We start from the raw sequence: 23204 nt of genomic DNA, 5'->3' as shown, positions 1-23204 counted from the left end.
CTGGTCTTTTTATTTCTTCCTCTGACCTGTAGTTCTTATTGTACTTGTTTCATGTTTAGCTAGTTGGGGCCGGTAGGATTACATCAACATGGATCTTACAAGCCTCACTAATATGTAGTCATAAGTAAGCTTAATTCCAGTCATTGTTTCCACAATACTGTTTTAAGCTTACTTATTTCTGGTGGAATTCTTTTTGTATCAGGCCCTAGAACTGGCAATGGTGTCACTGTGTACTCTATTTCAACTGCCACACAGATGTTTTTATAATGTATCCCATTTCATAACTGTGAGTCCAAATGTAAAAAGTTATATGTCAATTTATTTACATATATATTTGGTGAATATTATAATAACAATAACTTATTGTTAGTTTCCATGTAAATAATATTGTTAACAAAATTTTTTAAACAATATTTTTTTCAATTACTTTTTGTAAATTTTCCATTGTGTAACTGCTTAGCAATAAGTTTTACATCAAAACTGTAAATGTATAACTTATTCTAAATTTGTGCCAATTCCAAAAATATATAATTATCCTAACTTTTACCTCTAAACTTATTTGTTATATGGCTTTCTATAAAAGAAACGCAGTTATTGTGTCTTTGGAAATAGATTGATCTCTAACGAAATAATATCTTTCATGGGTAAACTTAATCTTATGACTGCATTCATTTTTGTAAGTATGATAGTAAAAAAAATGAAATGAAATACTAAATTTCAATCCTACATTATTTAAATATGTAAATTGTATACAAAGTTTCATCTTTCACAAAGTGTCACTGGATTTTACTCTGGGTTTGTAACCTCCTTCTGAAACTGTTTTGGCATAGTGTTCGAGCAGATGGTAGGACTTAGGGTGAACTCTACAAGTACATCCAAGGCATAAGAAATTGGTTTTCTTTTTCCTAGATTTAACTCACATACGGCACTCAAGCGACAGCATTCACGAGGTCATCAAAGACAAGGACATCACCAGCTGGAACAACTTCTCTGTCTGACTCACACAATTATGAGAGAACACTTACCAGGGAATCACGTCTGCTACACGGTCTGTCAGATTTACCTCAATGTCAGAATAAACTTTGTTATCACTAGAAATAGGATGATCCAAAATAAGCTATCTAAGATCACACGATCGGTCTCTGAAGCTTTCACCCTTAATAAACAACTAAAACTATAACCTAAGAAAGCTAAACCACAGTAATAACAACACTAAAACACTATAACACACACTTGTCTACAAATACTATTGGATTCGCAACTCCAAACACAAAATCTGGCACTTGTTTACAGTTTGACAACAACAACATGGGTGACGCACTTCAGCCACGTTCATTGAGAACGATGTCTGATGTTGTACGATAATCGAAATAACAATTCATCACTACTATAGTTAAGGATCTGCTAGAATATGTCACGTTAAAACTATTCATGTGACCTTTGATTCCTAAAATTTAAATAACTATACATGTCTACTTTGCCGACGAATATTTGTCATTGCCAATTCAGATGGACATTTGGCGACGAAAATTCTCTTCATGCCAGCCAGCTTTGTAGCATTTAGGGTTAAAGCAGTTTTATAAAAATCTGAAATGAGGGACTAAAATTTAAATGCTTTGGTTATTACTTAACATTGATGCCATGCAATTAAAAAATTCCAAGATGTTATAAATTATGTTTTTTTTTGTTATAGTAAAGATTTCAGATGCTGCACTGAGTGGAATGTGAAATGAAGCAAAACTCAATACTAGCACAGTCTTTATGCGAATGATGCGTTAAGCTCCATTTCACATTCCTCTTAGAGAAGCGTCTAAAATCTGACACTGAAAAAGACTTGACCTCGGGAAACTGGAGTCTACATCTGTCTGATCAGATCCATAAAAAGTTGGTGAAGAAAATGTTTAAAACGAATTCTTTACATAGTTTTGAGATCAGTGTTTATGTTGTGAATTTGACATTATTTCAAACACTGTGACTTCAACAGATGTCAAGTATTGTCAACTGCTAAATAAACTCAAGGGGATGCTGCCACAGCGGGAAATGCCTTAACTATAATCAATCTTTATTGCAAAGATACGATTTACACTCATAGCAAATGTCAATATTAAAAGTTCAGAGCTAAAATTGTGTGCATTCTCCCCACATTAGGATCACATTTAAACATACATGCCTTAACTGCACTGTATATATGGAATAAATGACTGACTTATGGCACTTTTCTGTTTTTAGACACTTGTTTTGAGTACATACAGCTTATCTTTTTGTAAATATCTTAGAAAACGCTTGAGATACAGCATTTTTTTTAGCTCACCATTCAAAAGAGCAGGTTTAAAATAGCCATACTGCATATGCAACACAAAATATGAAAGTTTTGTGAATAACATGTTTTATCTTGTCTGTGCTAAATAGGGCAGAATGTCAAATATTGAAATAAATATATCTATATATATAAAAATGAAACTGTTCGTGTGTAACAGCATCACTCACAAACGGCTGGACGGATTCGCCTAATTTTTTTTTAAATTTGTTCGTCTTGATCTGTAGAAGGTTATAGGATACTTTTTATCCCTTTCCCGATTCAGGATTCCGCCCCACTGGTTACAGAAATACCCGTAAGAAATGCATTGCAGCAAACATATGTTATTAAGTGAAAGAGTCTTTTCAAATTTTTAATCAGCTGTTCTTTGTAAACATATATAATGCGACAAAAAATATATTTATATATAAATTTCTTTACACTTATAGTTTTAAAGCATAGAGTAAGCTTAAGAGAAACGACAAATTTTGTTTAAACTGTTTCTGCAATCATAATATATAAAAATGAATGTTTGTGTGTTTGTCCTTTATAGACTCAGAAACTATTGGACCGATCACTATGAAAATTTGTATTTTTCTATGTAGAAGGTTTATACGCAATGCCCATTGATGTAACTAACCACCAGGCTGTACTGCAAGATATAAAAGTTATCAAAGCGCCTGCACATTATAAACTGCAATTACAACACAGTAGTTACGTATATTAAAATATCCAAACACTATTTGAAGGCAAAGAAATATACGGGCAAAGCTTAAGAGACGCGTGCGAAGCCGCGGGAAACAGCTAGTTTAAGTATAAATCTGTGCAAAAGATGTTTAAGGTTACTGTATTTGTATTCTTGAAAAAGAAGAAAGTTAGTGTACACTAAATGTTGAAGTGTTTATGAAAATGGAATAAGCCATCACTATTTTATGTAAATGTAATTCAGTTAATTTCGATAATTAATGTGGTATGGTATTCTACAAATGGACACATTTAAATTTCTACATTTTCAAATCATGTAAATTTTAGAAAAAGATTTAGTCTTGATGAAAAATCACTAAGACTGGTCATGAATTACTCACAGATTGGAGCCCACCCAATGAACCACAGATTAGTCCTAACCTCAGAGATTGTGGTTGATCTGTCTACGCCTCAAAGTTATCAGCTAGGCTGGCAAAGATAATTGTGTTTCTTCTACTGTGCCATTGAAAACAAAGAAATGTTCGTCTATTGCTTATTCAGCCTATTTAAGGGTAAAATAAAGATAATTTCAGTTTAGCCAAATTTTACACACAATCAACACTTTGGGAGTTACATTAGAAATACTACTAAATGCATAGATACAAATTTCAGATAACTTAGTTTTCTCTAACAGTTTATTGAGTTAAACATTCAGTTATTAAATGCTCTAACCGTATTGTTGAAATCAACAAATACTCGCATTTGTCCGTTGAAATAAATTTAAAGCTAAATTAATCAAAGGTAAAAATTGATGGATCATACAATATTTAAACATATTTATTGGAAACGGTGATGACATTTAATTATATGCCAAACATTAAAATGATACAATTAGTTTTAATATTAAGTGAGATAAACGAAAAGCAGATGTCACAACTATACCACAGAGTAATGAATAAATATGGAAACAGGAATTTATTGAGAAGTAACAAATATGCTAAATGCTACTAGAGGGTTACAAGATCTTATTCTGCTTTTGTTATAGAAGTGAAGTGGGATCGTACAAGTATTGAAGTGATTGGGAAGTGGTGGAGGAATAGAGTGAGTCCTATATCGTAACTCATATTTTATTAACCAATTTAGCTCTGTCTGGATTGGAGGTTATATTTGAGAGCAACCTATTTCCAAGCTAAATTAAAGTCTCACCAGATTGACTCATGACTGAAACATTCAATAAGATATGTTTTTGTATACAATGATATTATCATTTGGTTAACAAAATTTAGTAACGGATGATAAATCAAAAAAGGAGGTGCCCAGATTGATCAGCACCAGTATTCATTTTGCACCTTTTTGTTTCTATAATTTGGCAACCCTGCATCTTTAAAATTGAATGTCTCTGTGGTTGAAAAAAGTGCCAATATGGGCATGAAATAACTTATTAGTGTGATATCTTTAGTGGAATTTTGTCCTCTTTACTCTTAAAAACTAGTAAAGTAAAAAAAAACGTAAAGTAAAAACTTTACTCTAAGAGTGTACAACTGTCTCCCTCAACATCTTAAAGCTCTTGAGAGCAGGGACTTGAATGCAGGCTTAGGAAGTGGTCCCTGGCCAACCCTCTCTACTCAATCAAGGATTTTTTCGAGAACGCGAGCAACATAGCCTAGCCTTGCCGCCACTTGCATGTGTAAATAGTGTAAATAGTAAAATTTAGTTAGTTATTTATTTTATTGTGACGCTTTCAATTCAGCAACGCTGGTCAATAAAGAAGACATCAGGTATCAGGTAGTCTCTAATTGTGATCTAATTGAAAATTATCAGCAACTTACGATTTATGAAATACCTGGGAGAATTTAGATTCCTAAATCCAGTAATTGTTAATTGCATTCCATTGTCACAGAGTATTGTGACTATAATTATAATGCATTGGTAGCATTGGTCAGAACCAACCAACATGGATGTTTGTGAGAGCCTTCCCATGGCAGTTTGCTGCAATTTGTGGAATTGTGTAATATTTTTGTGGTTAATATTATTAGCAGCTTGGGAGCTTGTATTATCTCTTCTCATAGGAGTTGTTCTTTTATTAGACACATTTCCTTTTGAAATATAAACAAATATTTATATACTTGGTTTATAAACAAACACTGCTTATTTTTATTTCAGTTATGTGGGTCTGATGATGTGTTCCTTGAATACGAGAAGTCCACAAAAATAAAATTCAATAATTATTAGAGGGCTTGTTTATAAATTAAATATTATCTTCCAATAAGAAGAAGCTAGTAGAATGTAAATATTTTATATGCTTGAAAAAGTGCATCCTGAAATTTACTCACATGTGGTCTCGTAAAGTTTACGATAGATTGAACAGCAGATGTACTAGGTTTATTATGGAGCATTATATGTGCAGATTATTTAAAGTAGCATATTTTGAGACACAGTTATTCAAACTAGCCACAGGATGATTTTAGGAAGATTTCCCATCGTTGGAAAATCACGAATATTTAAAATTTTCTCGCATCCTGCATGTGGATGTAATCTCTCATGTCAATGAATGAAAAGAGAAAGCATAAAGTACATTAGTAAGAACTCCAGAATCAATGTCATATAGAGTACAATGTATAAAAAAGTCATAACAAAATTGAACAAATTAACGGCCAATTAAGCCAATACAAAGAGACAAGTCGGTACATGTGGTAGAAGAAATTATCGTTTAATGAATCAAACGAATGATGGCAAAGTTTGGCTGGACTATGCCATAAATTTGTAGCATAACAGGAAAAACTTCCACTTACAATGAAAATAAAGAACATAAATGTAGTGACAGAAAAGTACTCATAAATTGAAATTGATGAATATGAAATAGAACATTTTTGTTATCTAAGAATTTTGAAATAAGAAGGAGCATGGTTATATCAGATATGGCTGCACAAATCCTAGCCACCAATGACTTGTGAGTGTGACCGCTTCAGTCAACTTGGAAAGTAATAATCTGGATTGTAAATTTTATTATCGTCACTTATACTTCCTTGTATTTCCAACCAAATTTGCAGCATAAGAGCTCAGATTGAGTGTTAAATTTTAGTACTAATAGAATTTTCAAAAATTCTTTGACTGCAAGTGCAAAACCTTTTTATCTTGTAATTTAAATTAATTTATATAAACTCAAATGTATATTGCACATCTTCTAAAATGACCAAATTTAAGAATATGAAATAGTTGTTGTGAAAAATTTAAATTTAAGTTTGGTTTTTCAAAGATTTGTCCAAAGCAAATGCCTGCTAAATACATCATCACTACAGCTCTATACTGGGAAATCTTGACTAATGATACGAAACTACCACGAAGCGTCTACCACAGTTAACGTGTTAACTGTAAATCAAGAATATTAAAGAAAATATCATTGAATTACTTTACTCTACGTTATATGCAAGATCTATACTTAGATCACAATCTTAAGCAAATATTAATGTTGTTATTCAATTGAAACTGTACATGGCTAGAGCATTAATATGTGAAAGCCATCCGGAATGAAACTTACTTTTTGTGGTAAAAGCGAACAAGGGAATTTGTACAAATGCTGTTTGTATCTTACAGTACCAATGTCAGGTCAGCGAACTGTATCATAGTTTAACACAGAATGAATTGTTTTCTTTTACTTTACTTCTTATGACAAAATAATCCAGTTGTTCTTTTACTTTACTTCTTATGACAAAATAATCCAGTTGTTATCATAAATTGATGAACAATACAGAAGAAAACTCAACTATTATCTGTAGGCATAGTATACATAATTTATATAATGAGCATTTTATGGACATGTACATTTACAGGATAGTACCTAAAAAATGTTGGAAAAAGCTGTTTGGCAAAAGTTACATGGACAATTCGTAGCATTATGCACATCGTTCTCATTTTAGTCCACTTGTTTGTGTCACCTGGAAAGGTTTTGTATGGCTGTATACTTGTACTTGTTAAGTAACTGTATACTTGTACTTGTTAAGTAACTGTGTACTTGTACTTGTTGAGTAACTGTGTACTTGTTTTGCAGTTACATAAACAAGTTACACAACACACATATTGTAAATAAATGTGTACAATATAAGCTCCCACCATTCCAGGAACTTTTCGTTGCTTCTTCATTATTAATACTTTAATATACCCATAAATAACCTTACATTACAAAAGTCAACACCACAGTAAGATTTTTAAAATTATATTTAATTAAGAAAATAAGTAACATAGTACCCTTTTATAGTTTTTTATTTTCTTATATACAGCAATTATGATATGATCACAGTAACATATAACCTCATAACAAACTATAAACAAATAAAATAATTACACATATGGTGAAGATAATCCTAATAATAATATTAGAAATGCGGAAGTGCCTTTGTTTGTTTGTTTTGCTTCCATGCATAAACTATTCAAGCGATTGTACTGAAATTTTACACGGACATTCTAAAACCCTAGTTTCCAGTGATGAATATATAATAGGTCTATTCTTATTTCAAAAATTCCTCCAGGCTACGGCCCACTGGTCTTTAAAGCAGTTAAAAATCCCATCTTGGCCTCTGAAATTAGCAAAATATTAAATGAATGAGCTAAATGTAATTAACTGTTCTGTATAAACATTGTATTATAACAGCACAATCATGTGTTTAACTACTACTATTTTAAATTTGTTTGTAGAGTGAAAGCATAACAAAAGTAACAATACTTCTTATTTCAACACCGTGGCAACAAGATTAAGTAATTAATTTATTCTGTATTTAAACTGGAACTGAATGTGAATGATGTACATAGAAGGTATTGAATTTGGTTTCCTTAGACATTGTGGGACAGCATATTTACAACACCTTAAAGAACAAAAACAGATGGACTGGACATCAGCATGGTTCAACAAGCCATTCGCTCTGTGACTGTGATTTGAGGAAATAAGCAAGCACAGAGAGTCTACGATCATAGCAAGTGGAATCAAAAAGCAATAGCAAAGCACGAGACACTAAATGCAATTTAAATGACAGAAAATCGTCAAGGGGACATTGCATCCATTTCCCACTGATGATGTATACGATACTGACTAGGTTTATAAATACTGATATAATTCATAGACTGGACCGAGGATATAGTATGATATAGAGAACATGGGTGCGGAACCAAGAACATGCGGACACCTAATCAGTATCGTATACCTCATCAGTGGGAAATGGATGCAATGTCCCCTTGACGATTGTCTGTCATATGTAAGTATTAAAATGTGTTAGTAATATTGATGTTGATTTTAACACTTTCAGCCCCAAGCAAAAAGTAGACTAGTTTACTCCCAGCCCACGATATTTTTATTACTGTGAGCCCAGCCCCATGTGTATATATTTGATTCACACTATGTTTTGCACTGAGCCCCGTGTGCATCATATTGCTTCACAAAAAACTACTGTTTTAATCAAGCTGTGAGCCTTTTTTATGCACACTTACATTAAAACTGCATAGCATACTGTGTTGTGTGGGACTGTGGGACACACAGGGCAGTGATGGGTCATAAATTGGTTGGCGGTTGGCAACACTGCATTGTTTACAAAAACAGCTGTTTTGCCCAGATCTTGGCTTGGAGTGTTTGTGTGACATGACAATTTACGTTTTGATCATGTACTGAAAACCGTTGAAGACAGGCCTAGGGGGAGATGTACATCTTGCTACGAACATTACCAATCCCGTGTGGGTCGGTTACAAGCTGCAAAGATAACTCCTCAAGTTAGAACAAAGTGTCCTGGTTGTCCAGAACAGAACATGTGTATGGACTGCTTTTTCAAAAAACATTGATGTGTAAAAAAATAAGAAATAAGATGTAGTAGCCTACCTGAATAGTAATATGCAGATTGTAAAATAAAATATGTTCATAGTAAATCTATGTTGTTTTGCCCGATCGACGTTTGCCCAATCAAACAAATTTGTTAGCAGCTTATCTAATATTAGGCTATATCATACAATCCATCCTTTATGTTAGGGTACATTATGTAAATAGGTTAGGTAAATATGGAACTTTATGGGATTATTCATATCCTAACATAACTTTAGATGGAAGCCGTATAATGGACAAACCATTTTTATGTATTTCTATTGAGACATAACCTAACCTAATATATATATTACCAAACAAACTTTACCTGGCCTAACCTACCAAAAACACTTACTGTCAAAGAAAGTTGATTTTAATTAGCTAGAAATAAAAGAATAGGCCAGATAATAGGATTTTTATACTTTTCAGCTCCGTGAGCCAAAATGATGCACATGTTGAAATTTGAAAATGTGCATCATATTGACTCACAGTGGGCCATTGTGGTAAAAAAGAAAACAAAAACATACATTATGGCCCATATGCATCATAATGATGCACAGTCTAAAAAATGCTCTAAGAATGTTATTATTCAGTTGTTTTGATTTTTTTTATGCATGAAAGCAATCAGAGGAATGATTCCACACGTTAGTAAGCCTTGGGCTGGGGATAAACTTTTACACTTTTTGGCTGGGTTTTACAGTGTATCAAAATGATGCACGTGGGCGTGAGCTCATAGTGCAACGTGTATCATATTTATACATATGGGGCTGAAAGTGTTAATCTTTAATTTTCAATAACGATATCTACATCCATACAATTTAGATAACTGTAATGTTTTGAATCCAATCTCATTACAAAATTATATATAGGTCTTTATGTATTTTCTTCTGGAAAAAATAATAAACTCCAATTTTGCGTTGGAAATATAATGAACTAGAACTGCAAAATCTAAAATAAAAATTACTCTCAATTTTGCCTAAACTTGAGCCCTTTTAATCGTGAACACTGAAAAATGGGTACCCCATGATGTGTGCCTAATTTCATTTTTTAAATATCATAGGACCTTATCGAATTACATCACAAATGCTTTTACTAGAAAGCTATGAATTTCGACTTTGGAATTCCTCTAAATTGGTCTAAAATATTCAAGTATTTCTGAAATTGTGGGAGCTGTTCAATGAAATACATGGCAATTAGTAGAGAAATTGTGGGGGAAGCCGCGGGAATGTAATAAATCTTTTTTGGTAAAGTTCATGTTCAGGATTACTTTTTTAATTTAGATATTTCTTTGAATATTGGATTTTTTGTATTGACTTGTATTGTTTTTAACACGTTCATTAGATTTCTTGTAATTTAAATATATATGCAACTCTTCTTTGGAATATAATATTGTTCTCCCTTTTTTCTGAAACACAATAATTTTCATGCTTTCTTCAATACTTTTATAATTGTGACATGATTGTAAGAGATGTTCTGCAAAATTAAACTTTATAACTTACTGGTTGCATCAGTTATTAGAGTTGCATCATTTGACTCTAAGGCTTGTATATGTTCCTTAAACCGTAACTTGAAATTTTGACTAGTCTGGTTAGTGTAATAATTTTGATAACCACTGCAATTAATTTTATAAATATCAAAATTTTTGTAAGAATCATTTAGTTTTGTAGTTTGGTTTAACTTTCCATTAATGAGACAAAAATGTTATTTCTTGTTCTATAACTTATTTTAAATGTACATTTTCCAAGTGTGGTTCTAAAAGGTAGACAAAAATAGCCTTTTTCTCTTTTGTTTTCAGTACTCTCTAAATTTTTATTGATTTTACCCATAGATCATTTTATCTTTTTTCAATTGTTTTGGTTTTTATCAATTTTTTATTGACAAGTTAATAATTATTTTCTTTTCATTTTTGAAATCATTTATATTCATTGGGTTTTTTTGTTAATCTGGTTCACCATTGTAATATTTAAATTAAAAAGAGATCCAATTAATATATTAAAGTACAGTGCAAGCCAGTGCAAAAAATCCAATATCCCAGAAAATATCTAAATTAAAAAATTAATCCTGAACGTAATCTTTACCACCAAAGATTTACTGCATATTTTCTACACCATATATATTATTATTTTATTTGTTTATAGTTTGTTGTGAGGTTATAATGTTAATGTACTCATGGTATAATTGACAAAAACCTGTAAGAAAATAAAAATGTATAAATATCAGGTTTTAAAATATTTAATTAAAATAACTAACGTGATAATAAAAAATATTTATATCATAAGAAATGATAATGGTCAAAATCTTAAAAATGTTGAAATTGTCACATAAGTACAGCAACAGGTTTCTAGGCTGTGATGCAGTACTCTATACACCATTCATCTAGTTGATTACTGACACTGCAACACAGGTGTGTGTGTGTGTGTTCAAGTTCAAGTTCACACAGTGTGCCAGTGTGGCTGCTGTGTGTGTGTGTGTGTGTGTGCACATGCGTGCTTGTGTGTGTGATTATGTAGCTTTTGTAATGTATCATGGTACTCTTTTGGAGTACCTCATTGATTAAAATCTAGGAAGTTGGGTAGCCATTTAAATAGAGCTGTCATCTGTGCAACAGTCAATCTAGCTCTGAGGGAATTCCTCGATTAAAAATCATTAACTTCACGTTGTCAGGAGGGACTTGAAACTTGAGACTGTCCATGTCTTAATTACGTTGTGTGAATAACCATTAGAAAACAATAACTGTAGGTAAACAATACCTGTTATTCATTAATTTTTTTCGAAAAGAAAATTCTACCATGCACTTTTGTCTTAGACTTTGGATAATGAATTGAAATTGAATTAATTTATTGCACAATAGTAAATTATACATTTTTCTGTGCATTATTATAACAACCAGTTTTTTGTATATATAATAGAATATTTTTTATAAGTCTAGTTGTTTAAAAATGCATTAAAATGCAAAATAAATACATTATAATACAATAAATAAAATTTTTTTTTAATCACCAAAGAGAGTAAAAAGCACTCAGTTGAATGACATTTTAATTTGGACTTGTAGGATTTAATATTTTGTATTATTTCAGGTTTCCAGGAAGACTATTAAACAGTTTGGTCCATAGGAAAATTGAGTTTTAAAACATTTCCAGTTTAAACCTTACATGGCTAAATTTTGTCTATGTCGAGTGTCATACCAGTGAATGAGTGTTGAACATATGTTGATTCTTTAAGACAAAGATTATGGTGTGGTAAACAAGAAGAATGGCAAATGTAAGGATGCTGCTTGATTGAAAGAGCTCCCTACAACTATCCTGTCTACCAGTGCCTCAGACAATCCTGAGGACTCTCCTCAGTAAAATGAAAATTCTTTGAATAGTGGCCTAACAACAGAAAACCCAGAAACAATACTATAACTCTGTCTGAATTCAGTTAGACCATAGTAGACCAAGGTGAGAGCTTCTCTTTAGGTAAATTGTGAAATACACCTTAAAGCAAAGACAGCTGAATGTAGGAGACAGAAGGCTTTGGTAAATCTCTCACATGTTGCTAAATACCATGCAGAGCATCTCTCATGACCAAATTCGGTTTTCAAATATGTTGCATCTTTGATTATATTATTAGTTACACAGTTGTTATATAACTAATATAATCAAAGGTTGCATTTCAAAACAATTTCTCCATTCCATGATGGCCGTGAGAAAATTACCCTAATGAAATGAAAATGAGCGAGACATTAGACTGTTATTTATGTGAATGTAAAACGCACTTTTGTGGTGTGTTCTTGTTTTGAATTTGTTCTTTATCACTCATAGACTAGAATTATAATTATTACAAAGAGAAAAGGTTTTATTCTGTCTACATGATACATGCAAAATATTTTAATATTGTCTCTAGCTATAGAACTAAATCCTACTTGTTGGGTAACTAAATTTCATCAGTGCAATATTGAAATCCTGTACAAAAATGGTAGTCAGTTTACTATTTGATGACCTCTCCTTGCCAACTTGTCGGTGCAGATGAGGTTATGTGTTGGAGGATGTGGTTGTGCTTTCCCAAAAATCAGAAGTCAACAGAGAATGTGAGAAAGGAAGAAGATTGACAATGCAGTAAAACCTGTGATATCCGGCATTTCTAATATTTAACCAGGTGGCAAATGATAAAAACACAGCAAGCTCAATCATTTTTGGGGATGAGAAAATGATGAAAGAAGGATGAGGTTTCCTTTCCTCCTATTGAGACTTCTCCCACATTATTTTTTAGAAACAATGACTTCAGGAGGCGACACCAGTGCTCATGCAATAGCTTTCAAATAAGCACTGGGACGTGTTGGTGTTGTAGTGGTGGGATAGTTTCTTTTTAATTTTTCAATAATTTAAGATCTGAAATTTAAATTACCAAATATTCATTTTTTCTTAAATAAATTTGTAATTTAGTTCATTTTGAATTGTTTTATTTTTTACATGCAATAACAAAATAAAAATAAAAAAACTAGTACATTAGTTTAAAGTTTAAAATAGAATTAACTTGAGCTCTATTATAAATTTACAAGACTTCATGGGTAGTTCCACAAGGTAAACACAGTGTATTCACTGTAAATAATAGTTCTTAAGGCGTAGTTTCTATAGCTTATTACTCGGTTATAGTGGATCATAAGGATTAATCAACTCTGTGGGGTGAAGGATACTGTGATATCTAGTACTTTAGTTTTGACTAAGCAAACAATCTGCTTATTATTCTATATTTTTATAATTGAAGGCTACTTATTTCTTCATTTCATTTATTTTCATATAGTTGTTCGCGTTTTTTCTTGATTTGACACGCATAAAATATTGTATATTTTTTATGAATTTAATATTCATATACAAATATAATTATTTTTCTAGAAATCTGTAATTGAAAAATGTTATCATTTCAAGACGCACTATCAATAAAGCAGTTATTACTATTGTTTTTCATATCCAGCAAACTCAATCGCCACATTAGGATATATGACGGAGTTGTCTGTATTGCACACTAGTCTAGTAAGCAGGATTTCGTTTAGCAGGTGGATAAAAGTTTATATTCAAGACTTCTATTATTATTTTATACTAATTATAAGGTCAAATAGACACCAACAAACGTCATTAATACTAAAATAGACAGCTTGGATGCCAACATAATTTTTCAATCCAGCTACAATTTTCAAATTTCAGTCTGAAGGATCGATGAGGAAGGACCTACCTCATAAGGAAGGACCTTGTTCTCATGGTGTCATTGTACGAAATAGTCCTTACATGCAAATTCTTGCTAAAATGATGTTTAGTTGAGAATGTAGTGAGGAAGATTCCATCTACATTGTGGTCTATAGAAACAGCTATGAATACGATCCGCTTAATTTAATTATATTTCCCTGCTTGTTATCTCAGCTAATTCAGATGAAAAATGCATTCTTTGTTGCTTACCTTTAGTTTTTCACAATAAGAAATATCAACTTGAGAGAATGTTAGACTATACTGGCTTGATGTTCCCTGTAGAAGAAGGAGCTGGATCATGTGTGCTTAAAGCCATGGTGTAAGGAGACAAGGGTGTGCTCATACGGTGAACGAAACTGTGTCGGCGGCGCGCGCATGACGTCACTCAGTCCGCACGACGCGCTGGCTTCCGGCTCTATACCGTGCTCCGCAGTGTTTCTCATAGCTGTCAGTTAATACAAGATTGTATTCTTTTGTTATATTGAAATTTGTTTTTAATATTAAAGTCTTGTTGAAGTTAGTCTTACATAGAAAAGTCAGGACATTTATTAATTAAACATTAAAGCTACAATATAATGTTTTAAACAATCCGATTCTTTGAAGGCCCCAAATAGTTCTTTATTTTTAAATGTTTTGTTACTGTTCACTTAATTATTTAATAATTATATCCTCAAATATCATTATTTATTATTATTTCATAGTACAAATATTCGTATTATTACTAAAAAACTGTTTGCTACGTAAGTGAAACGTTAAAATACAGCTATGACAAAAAATGTGTAAACAATTTGTTTATAAAATTATTTAACATAATTAAGATTCTTAAAATGTTAAGCTTTTCATTATTCATAATAAAATGTTTACAATATCCGTGTTCAAAAGCTGTTACACTTATGCCTATTTTCTATGAACTCAGATATTAAATCTTTAAAGTTACAAATCAATGATGAAAATTTCGCTTTATATTGTTCTGATAGCTGACAGGTCTTTGAAAGAACAATCCTTTTTACAGATATATAAATGTAATTGTTTTATTTTTATAAATTACATAGTGCATATCAAAATACTTATGAAAAAATAATTGCAATTGAAAAACATATGATACAAAACAGAAATATAACTGTCTAAACTTTTTAAATAGTAAATAACCTTCATGTCAATTAGGGATAAGAACACTATAACAAACACAAATGGAACATAAATTAGTCACACATAATAAAATTTAGTTTTTAACTTTTTTTGAAAATTTCTTCTGGACCTCTTCTTTTTTATTAAGAACATATTTGTTTATGTGGCGCAGTCTTATATATGTTCTAACTAAAACTTACAGCTTCATCAGGGATTTTAAGGTGGCTTATATTTTTGGTCAGTAAAGATTTTAACTTTTTGTATTACATTTGCATTCCTTACGCAAGTTTTTTAACCCATGAAACTTATTAAAATTTTCTTCCACAATTTTTGAACACAAAAAATTCATTGCTTGGGGATATTTAGCCATCCTTTGGGACATCGTTTCTATCCACGAAAATTCTTCTCTAACTTGACTTCTTCTTTGACACTGACATCAACATTGTTGGATTTTTGAACATTCCTTTAGTTGACAGTAGACTTTTCGACTTCAAGCTCCTCGGTTTTAGTTTTTAATTTTAGAATTTCATCTTTAAGTTTACAGTTTTCTTCTGCAAGGATTTTAAAATTTTTCCCCAATATCAATACAGTTTTGTGTGATCTTAAGGGGGACTATCAGGATCGACATCAACAGAAGAACCAAAATGACTTTTTACTGTTTTCGCATGGAGACTGAGCATGTACATTAGAAACATTTTCCAAAACTGCTTTGATAATTTGTTTTCTCTCTTTAACCTTGTATCGCTGCTGCCGAGCGGAAGTATCCTGAATTGCGTCAGTACTCGGCAGATTGTAGTGTTGGTATTGCATCACTTCTCAAATTTCTAAAGTTTTTAGGAGAATATTGCAACAACTTGTGTGTTGCAATAGTTGAAAAAATAGTCACCTTTAAAATGAACTGAACAAAATTCTGGCTCTTTCAAAATTTAACCTTGTCTTTCCTCCGACAAGCCTGCATCCACTGCCTTGCCAAATCTTCATCTTTGGGGAACGTGTAATACTTCAAATCAGTTCCTTTTGTAGAGCGGGTAGTAGTTATTGCAACCAAACACTGCACACCCAGGCATTATAAAGTTAATGTTTTAAATTAAAGTAACATAAACATTGAAGAACAAACCATTAAAACAGCAGATAAAGACCGTACAAACAGCAGTAAACAACAACCACGTGGAACGGAGTAGGCCGGCGCGTGGCGGCTAGTGAGATCTGCGGACTGGCTGACGTCACCACGCCGCCCGTGACTCCGCCCACATGCGCATGAGCACACCCCTTGTCTCCTTACACCATGGCTTAAAGCAAAGATATACAAAAAAATTGGTTTTTGTGCTTGAAATTTTATTTTAATAGCCAGCTGTAGAGAAATGATCTAGAGTTTTATTCCATAAAACAAGGGCATTAAACTTCAAAAATTTTCACACCCTTATTATGGGTTGTAGAATTATGAGAGGGGTCTAATTTTAATGTAATAATAAATATGCATCCAGACGCTTTTATTTTTGACTTGTAAGGTGTAAACTTTTTCAGTACCTGTTCAAATAATGAAACACAGAAATGTATATTTTTTCTAAATAATCAATAAAAACTGTTTGGATGCGTTTTGTTCTCTTTGAAATGAGATATTTACCACTATTATACGAATAAAGACAAGGTCGTAAAAGTACATGAGGTTTAACAATGTTTTTAAGGGGTTAAAATTAAGATTGCCACCATTACAACAGGCATTACAATAAAAAATGTTGACAGTAATTATTAAGAATGTGTAAAGAAATAAATTTGTTCATAGTGAATTTTTATATAGTGTAATTCCCAAAACTACAAAAATTAAATCATTGACAGTTCTATACGTTTGTGTGAATCAAAAATCCTCAGTGAATTCCAAGTCTACCTTAATTGTTCACAGATTTTTAAATCATTATTAGGAACATGAACGGATTTAATGGTTTTATATACACTATCCTAAACTTAGGAAAACATAAAAATATTTTTGTGAATCCAAACTATAATTTTTTATAGTTTGATACATCAGAAAAATATTTTAAATACTCATGAAACTTGGCTTTAATGTACTTTGAATAAATTACAGTTTACAAATTCTGCAATGTAGTTCATTAGTGTCACTACATTTTAGGGTTTTGGCTCCTATAAATGTAGTCAATAGGAGACTCGCATGGCCATAAGCTGCAAATTCAATGTTTTAATGAATACAAATAAGTTGAACAGAAATATAAATATCATAAAAGTATTATCATTTTGAAAATTTAAACAGATGTATTGATTTAAATTTGTTTCTATTGCACTAATAAAATTTCAACTAAAAAAAAAAATAGAGATAATTAAAAACACCTTCCCTAAGTCCTTAGAACATGTGATGTTTCACAATAAATAAAGCAAAATACTTCTAAGTTAACCTAAAACATGCCTTTCTATGTCAAAATTAAAAAGTTCCACTGCGAAGGATCTGGATTTCTCTTTCCAAAAAGGGTATTATCATCTTAACCTCCCGGTTTGATGCAATTTCACAGTTTTCTTCTCTAAGTCTGTTCATGCTAAGGAATATTTAAAGTACAGTTCTAAAATAATTTCATACCATCCTTGGTTAAATACTGAATTGTTAAAACCATTTTTTTAATACATTTCATTGAGATGTTTTCCCGTATGGTGCATGACACTAAACTATAACAACCAGATTTGTAAGCTAAGGAAAATAAATTCATTGTCAGTTAATACAAATAACTTGTATTTAAAATTTAAGATTAGCAACAATCCAGTCCATGTATAAAGACAACTTTGTGAATAGCCTGGGATAATATTCATCGAAACAGCGGTAATCCGTAGCAACTATTCCCAGCAGGAAGAAGTTTCCGTCATGCTTCAGCATCAGTGGACTGCCTATATCCCCCTGTGAACAAAGCAACTTTTGATATACAAAAGTAGAATCCAGCCATCAATGTAATCAATTGTAAAGTACTGAATTCACACACTTTGTGTTCTGATAGCATAGTTTCTTAAATTTCCCAAATTCTTCTCCATCCCCACTTGAGAATTTCTAACAAATATATAGGAAATTTTGACTTGGTCAATAGTGCTTTTCAGGAATGATACATCAGTAAACAACTGTCAACTAGTGTGTAATAAGTGTTAATGAGTATTCAGCTTCAGGAAAAGTGTTATATTTGTTGTAAGATAGAACAAACCAACAAAAGTTCCTATTCTCACACTACCAAGTACTGTGAGTCATATTATACTAAGACACATTAAATTCACTTACTATTCTAAAGAAACATTGACATGACTCAAGAATGATGATCTACTTTCAATAGGCAGCATATATTGACTAAGGTTTCATGAATGCCACTTAGAAACTTAATACACTATAAAATTTAAGATCTTTATAAGATTTTATAATAATAAAAAAACACATTTTGTAAACCAATAAGCCAAAACAGTCTAATCTAGCAACAAAATTGACAACTAGGATTGTAATGCTATTAAAATTAGTGATCCTGCTGCAGATTATAACTTCCAACTCAGCAGCCAAGTTACACCATCACAAAACAGACTGATTTTTAGCGAGTGAGATGAGTTTATTGCATCAGTACGATTCAGAGAAAGGGGACTGTCGTCGATGAGTCATAGGACATGTTTTCGAGACACATCGCATAATGCTACCCCGCCACCCCTCCCACCTGTCATAACTTACTCAAGGCCACGTGTGCAGGTAAAGTCCTCAAACTGTACCCACAGTGCTGGTGTTACAGACAAATAGACTAAGAGTGATAACCTGCAGATGCTGATAAGCAGCACTGACCTAGATTAGTGCCACTCCTGCTTACAGGTGACTCTCCACTGCTGATTTGTCATTACACTCAACTAAATAACTGTTTTTCCAATTGATAATCAAAACATTAACCATCTCTGTTTTTTCAAACCATTTTTCTGCCATTAAATGAAAACAGTTTAAAACAAGTCTAATAAGTCTACATCAGGGCCTAAATATCCAGTGATTACTGTAATGGTGCCTGCAACTTATAGTACCAAGCAGGATGTACAAATAGTTCTCTGACAGACACTTGTAAAAAAGAAGCAAAGAGAAAATTAACAACTGTGAACCACTAACAAGATCCTTGATTTTATGAACCAACCAGGATAAGGTAATAATAAGTGGTCCGTCATCAAGGTACGTTCCTAAACTGCTGACCAAGGCTATGAGCATCTTGGAAAAATCTCAACAGCCTCCAGAGCCTTGCAGAAAACTATGAATGGTCAAAGTGCCCAAAGATGTGAAGACCTACAGGAAACTTGGAAACCTCATTAAACTGAAGCTGGAAACTTTTTATTGAAGGAGAACAGTAATCTTAAAAGAGACACATATATCTTGCTAAAACAAAAATTGTCTAAAAACTAGTATTTCAGGACAAGTCCTGAAATACTAAAACTCAAGAGCTAAAACTGGAAGATACGACAAACAATATAACACTTTTTTATACAAAATTGAAGGCCAACAGGAAAATCTTCAAAAAGCTTTGGCACCGCTTAAAAAGGAAAAACAGCTCAGATCAGAATTCCAAGATATATTTGAAGAGAATGAGAAAATGCAAACTGTTTTACTAGATGAACAAAAGAAGATAACATTGGATCTTGAAAAATCGTATCAAAACTTCATCAAAGAACAAAAGAGCTTGGTAGAACAAAACTTTTCAGCTTCTAAGACACAACTTCATTAAACTAAACTCTTCAAAGACATAGGAACTCAAGCAGTCCATAAACAACCTGTCATAAACTCCAGTAACTTTGTACTAACTGAACTAGCCCAGATAAAGACAAGACCAAATTGAGGAAATTGTTAAAAATTACATGATCGGTTTAAATCTCTGACCATTCATAAAATGTCTAAAGCAAGTGAACTGACTATGCAAGGAATTAATACATACTCGTATAAACCTGGTCATAAAATGACACAAACAAAACATTTTGTACCAAACCAGATTAACAAATGATCCCTGATAAAATGAACTGACTGATATATCAGCCCCCAATGGACAACACCTCTATTGCTCTTCTGAAATTGACACAGTTGTGGCCAGTCACACTACTCAGAAAAAAATGAACTGTGTCCTCTATTTAGCACAGCTCAAACCCCCCTCCCCCTCAACTTCAATAATCCATCCCAACGATGAAGACATAGAAGTATTTTTTCTAAATATATAGACGTTTACAAAACCATTAATGCCAATTATTTAAATTATGTTACCAGAATAATTGAGTTCTTTTACAAAAATCCTCTTCTCACACAAAAAAATTATTACAAACACACCGGAAACATTTTTTAGAACCCCTCATCCTCAAAAAAGCAGAACAAAAATAAAATACAACCTTGTGGATTATGGCCATCAACTTAGCATTTTTTTTTTTTTAAGGAGAAGCCGATCTCCTTTTATGCCTTATTCTGCCCATCCTCATGGGCCACTGGCCTGTGCAAGGATCTTATCAAACAGAATAAGGGGGAGAGTCGATACAGTACAAGGTCGATGGTAGTGATAAAAAGTGCAACGGTCACAGACAGGATTTGAACCTGCGCTATCTCTAACTCAGACTCAAAGTCCAACGTCTTAGACCACTCGGCCATCGGCACTCGCACACACAACATTGACTGCATAAGAGGAAATATTAACAGAATAACACACATTTTAAGATACATTGACCTGACCTGGTGATCTTGATAGGGAGTATCAAGAGGCTTAAAGAATCACAGCTCTCAAGTACTAGACTTCCAGACTACAACTTAATACGAAGTTTCTCTCAACACACTTGCAGTAAAGGAGGAGTGGCATCTTTTACTAGGGAAGCACTGGGAGATGAAGTATACAATTTCATAACTGATATTGCAATTGAACATACTTTTGAATCTCATGAAGTACACATGACCATTTGCAAAACCACAATATACATAATTGGTGTCTACAGATTACCAAATGAAAGCCTTGACAATGACCTTGACATCTTGTCTAGCACACTAGACCTTACTCAAACTTGGAAACGTCTTACTATATAATCATGGGTTTTAGTAATATAGATGGGCTATATAATGACTATGTGTTTTTTTTCCATGTCTTACACAGTAATTTTCACAAAGTATAAAACTCATATTGGTAAATTTTGAATATTCTGCCACATCTTTAGTTTATATTTTACAAACCCTAGTATTTTCATTTTTTGCTTATTTCACTGGCAAATTGAGAGAAGAAAAACTCTTACTTTTCAAATTTTCGTTGAAATAAGTACATGCAGATTAGATTAAATATAAAATTATATGCATTATTTTTAAAACCTTTTTAGTGAGAAATATAGTAGTTTTAAATCATTTTAATTTTAAGATCCATACTTGAGGGCATAATAATGAATTAAACTTTGTTTTTGTGACGTCTGCTTATAGGAACTAACAAATATTTTATTTGACAGTTCACTATGTCCATATTTTTATCTCTACCATACTACGCCCAGATTATATTATTAAATTAATGCCACTGGTCAATGCAGACATCTTGGGGTTGGCAGATGTGCACTCCATAAAGACTTTATTTAAAGAAATATCTTTTTATTTTAAAACTTATGTAATAGTATGAGTGGTGGATAACATAGCCCAATATATTACATGGTCCATAGGTTCTGAAGTAATATAATGAATATGATTTAATACATTGTTAACTATCTGTGAAAACCATTTCATTTTTTTTGTTCTTCCTCCTGGAACTTGACAGTTTACTTAATGTTTCAGTAGTCACTTAATGTTTATGTGCTCAGATACAACTACATGCTGACCTGACAACTCTTGTTGACAGCTACTGCCGCACAGATAAGCTCTTCACTGATGATGTAGGGAGTGTCGGTTGTCTGGTATCCTTGGTAGTTTATACTGCACATTTCCTGGTCAATAACTTGGCCACTGATCTCATGCAAGACTGGCTCAAAACGTCCTACAATACAAGGAAACATTAGTCATGTCTTGTTGAATTACATGTACAGGGAAATACATCTTATAAAGCAAAATGAATTGCAAAGTGTATTGCTAAGCGCTAATCATGAGAACCGCTAGATCAATTCGGCTAATTCTTTTTGAAAAATATTCATTGAAATCTGAGGAAGGTTTATATGAAAAGAAAGATTTGAAAAGATATCTGGAATATTTTTTAGTCTAAAACAAATTTTAATATTTTATATTTCATACTACAAATTTAACTAAAACTAAACAGCTGTTGACAATTCCAGTTAAAGTTCGAAAAATTGATGGAGACATCAAATTTTATAAAATACTAGCTGTTTCCCACAGCTTTGCACGCTTTTCGTAAGCGTTACCCGTGTATGTGCACTTCTGGCTCAAGTAAATTATATTTCCAACGCCGATGTAGAGTTTGCTTTGTTGCCACGATCAAGAAAATCTGTATATGTTGATAGCCATTGTACACGAACATGTGTTTTATTATAAAGTGGTCTAACACCCAAGCTTTAAGTTCAACCAGAAATTTATCTTCAAGACAAATATACATCATAACTTAGCGCCTTCAAATAGTGTTTGGCTATTAAATATTCGTAACTGTCTCGTTATTACAGTTTATAATGTGCAGGCGCTTTGAAAACTATTATCTTTGGCAATGCCACCTGGGGGCGAGTTACATCAATAGACATAGCGTAGAAACCTTCTTCGTGGAAAAATACATATACATACAAATTTTCGTAATGATCGGTCAAATAGTTTACGATTCCATAAAGGACAAACACACAAACATTCATTTTTATATATATACTAGCGGGCCCGGCGCGCTTTGCTGCGCATTTCAATAATTTTTTTGCAAAAGTTGCCCGCGGCTTCGCACGCAATTTCCCGTTGAAAACAGTACACTATATTCACTTATTCTTTTTCTATCACATTCTAAACATTGCTGAGATAATTGATAGTCGTTCCATCGTGAGCCTCTTGGGCGTATTATGAAGGTATGTACCATATTCCTGCCTCTATCTAGCTGTTACCCACGGCTTC

General features: G+C 32.4%; 1 protein-coding gene across 1 annotated transcript in view; it reads right to left on the bottom strand.

Annotated features, from left to right (window-relative positions):
• Window positions 1-17888: 17888 nt before the first annotated feature.
• Window positions 17889-23204, bottom strand: part of LOC124368211 (venom protease-like) — a 31434-nt gene continuing 26118 nt past the window's right edge. The window contains exons 8-9 of the mRNA XM_046825486.1: window positions 21989-22143; window positions 17889-18068 (exon numbers count right to left, since the gene is read on the bottom strand). Coding sequence (XP_046681442.1) covers window positions 17910-18068; window positions 21989-22143 — 314 coding nt within the window. The 3' untranslated portion in view covers window positions 17889-17909. The remainder of the gene's footprint in view (window positions 18069-21988; window positions 22144-23204) is intronic.

This window comes from Homalodisca vitripennis, chromosome 8, assembly GCF_021130785.1.
Source record: "Homalodisca vitripennis isolate AUS2020 chromosome 8, UT_GWSS_2.1, whole genome shotgun sequence".
NCBI classification, from domain to species: Eukaryota; Metazoa; Arthropoda; class Insecta; order Hemiptera; family Cicadellidae; genus Homalodisca; species Homalodisca vitripennis.
This window is presented reverse-complemented; position numbering and strand designations above follow the sequence as displayed.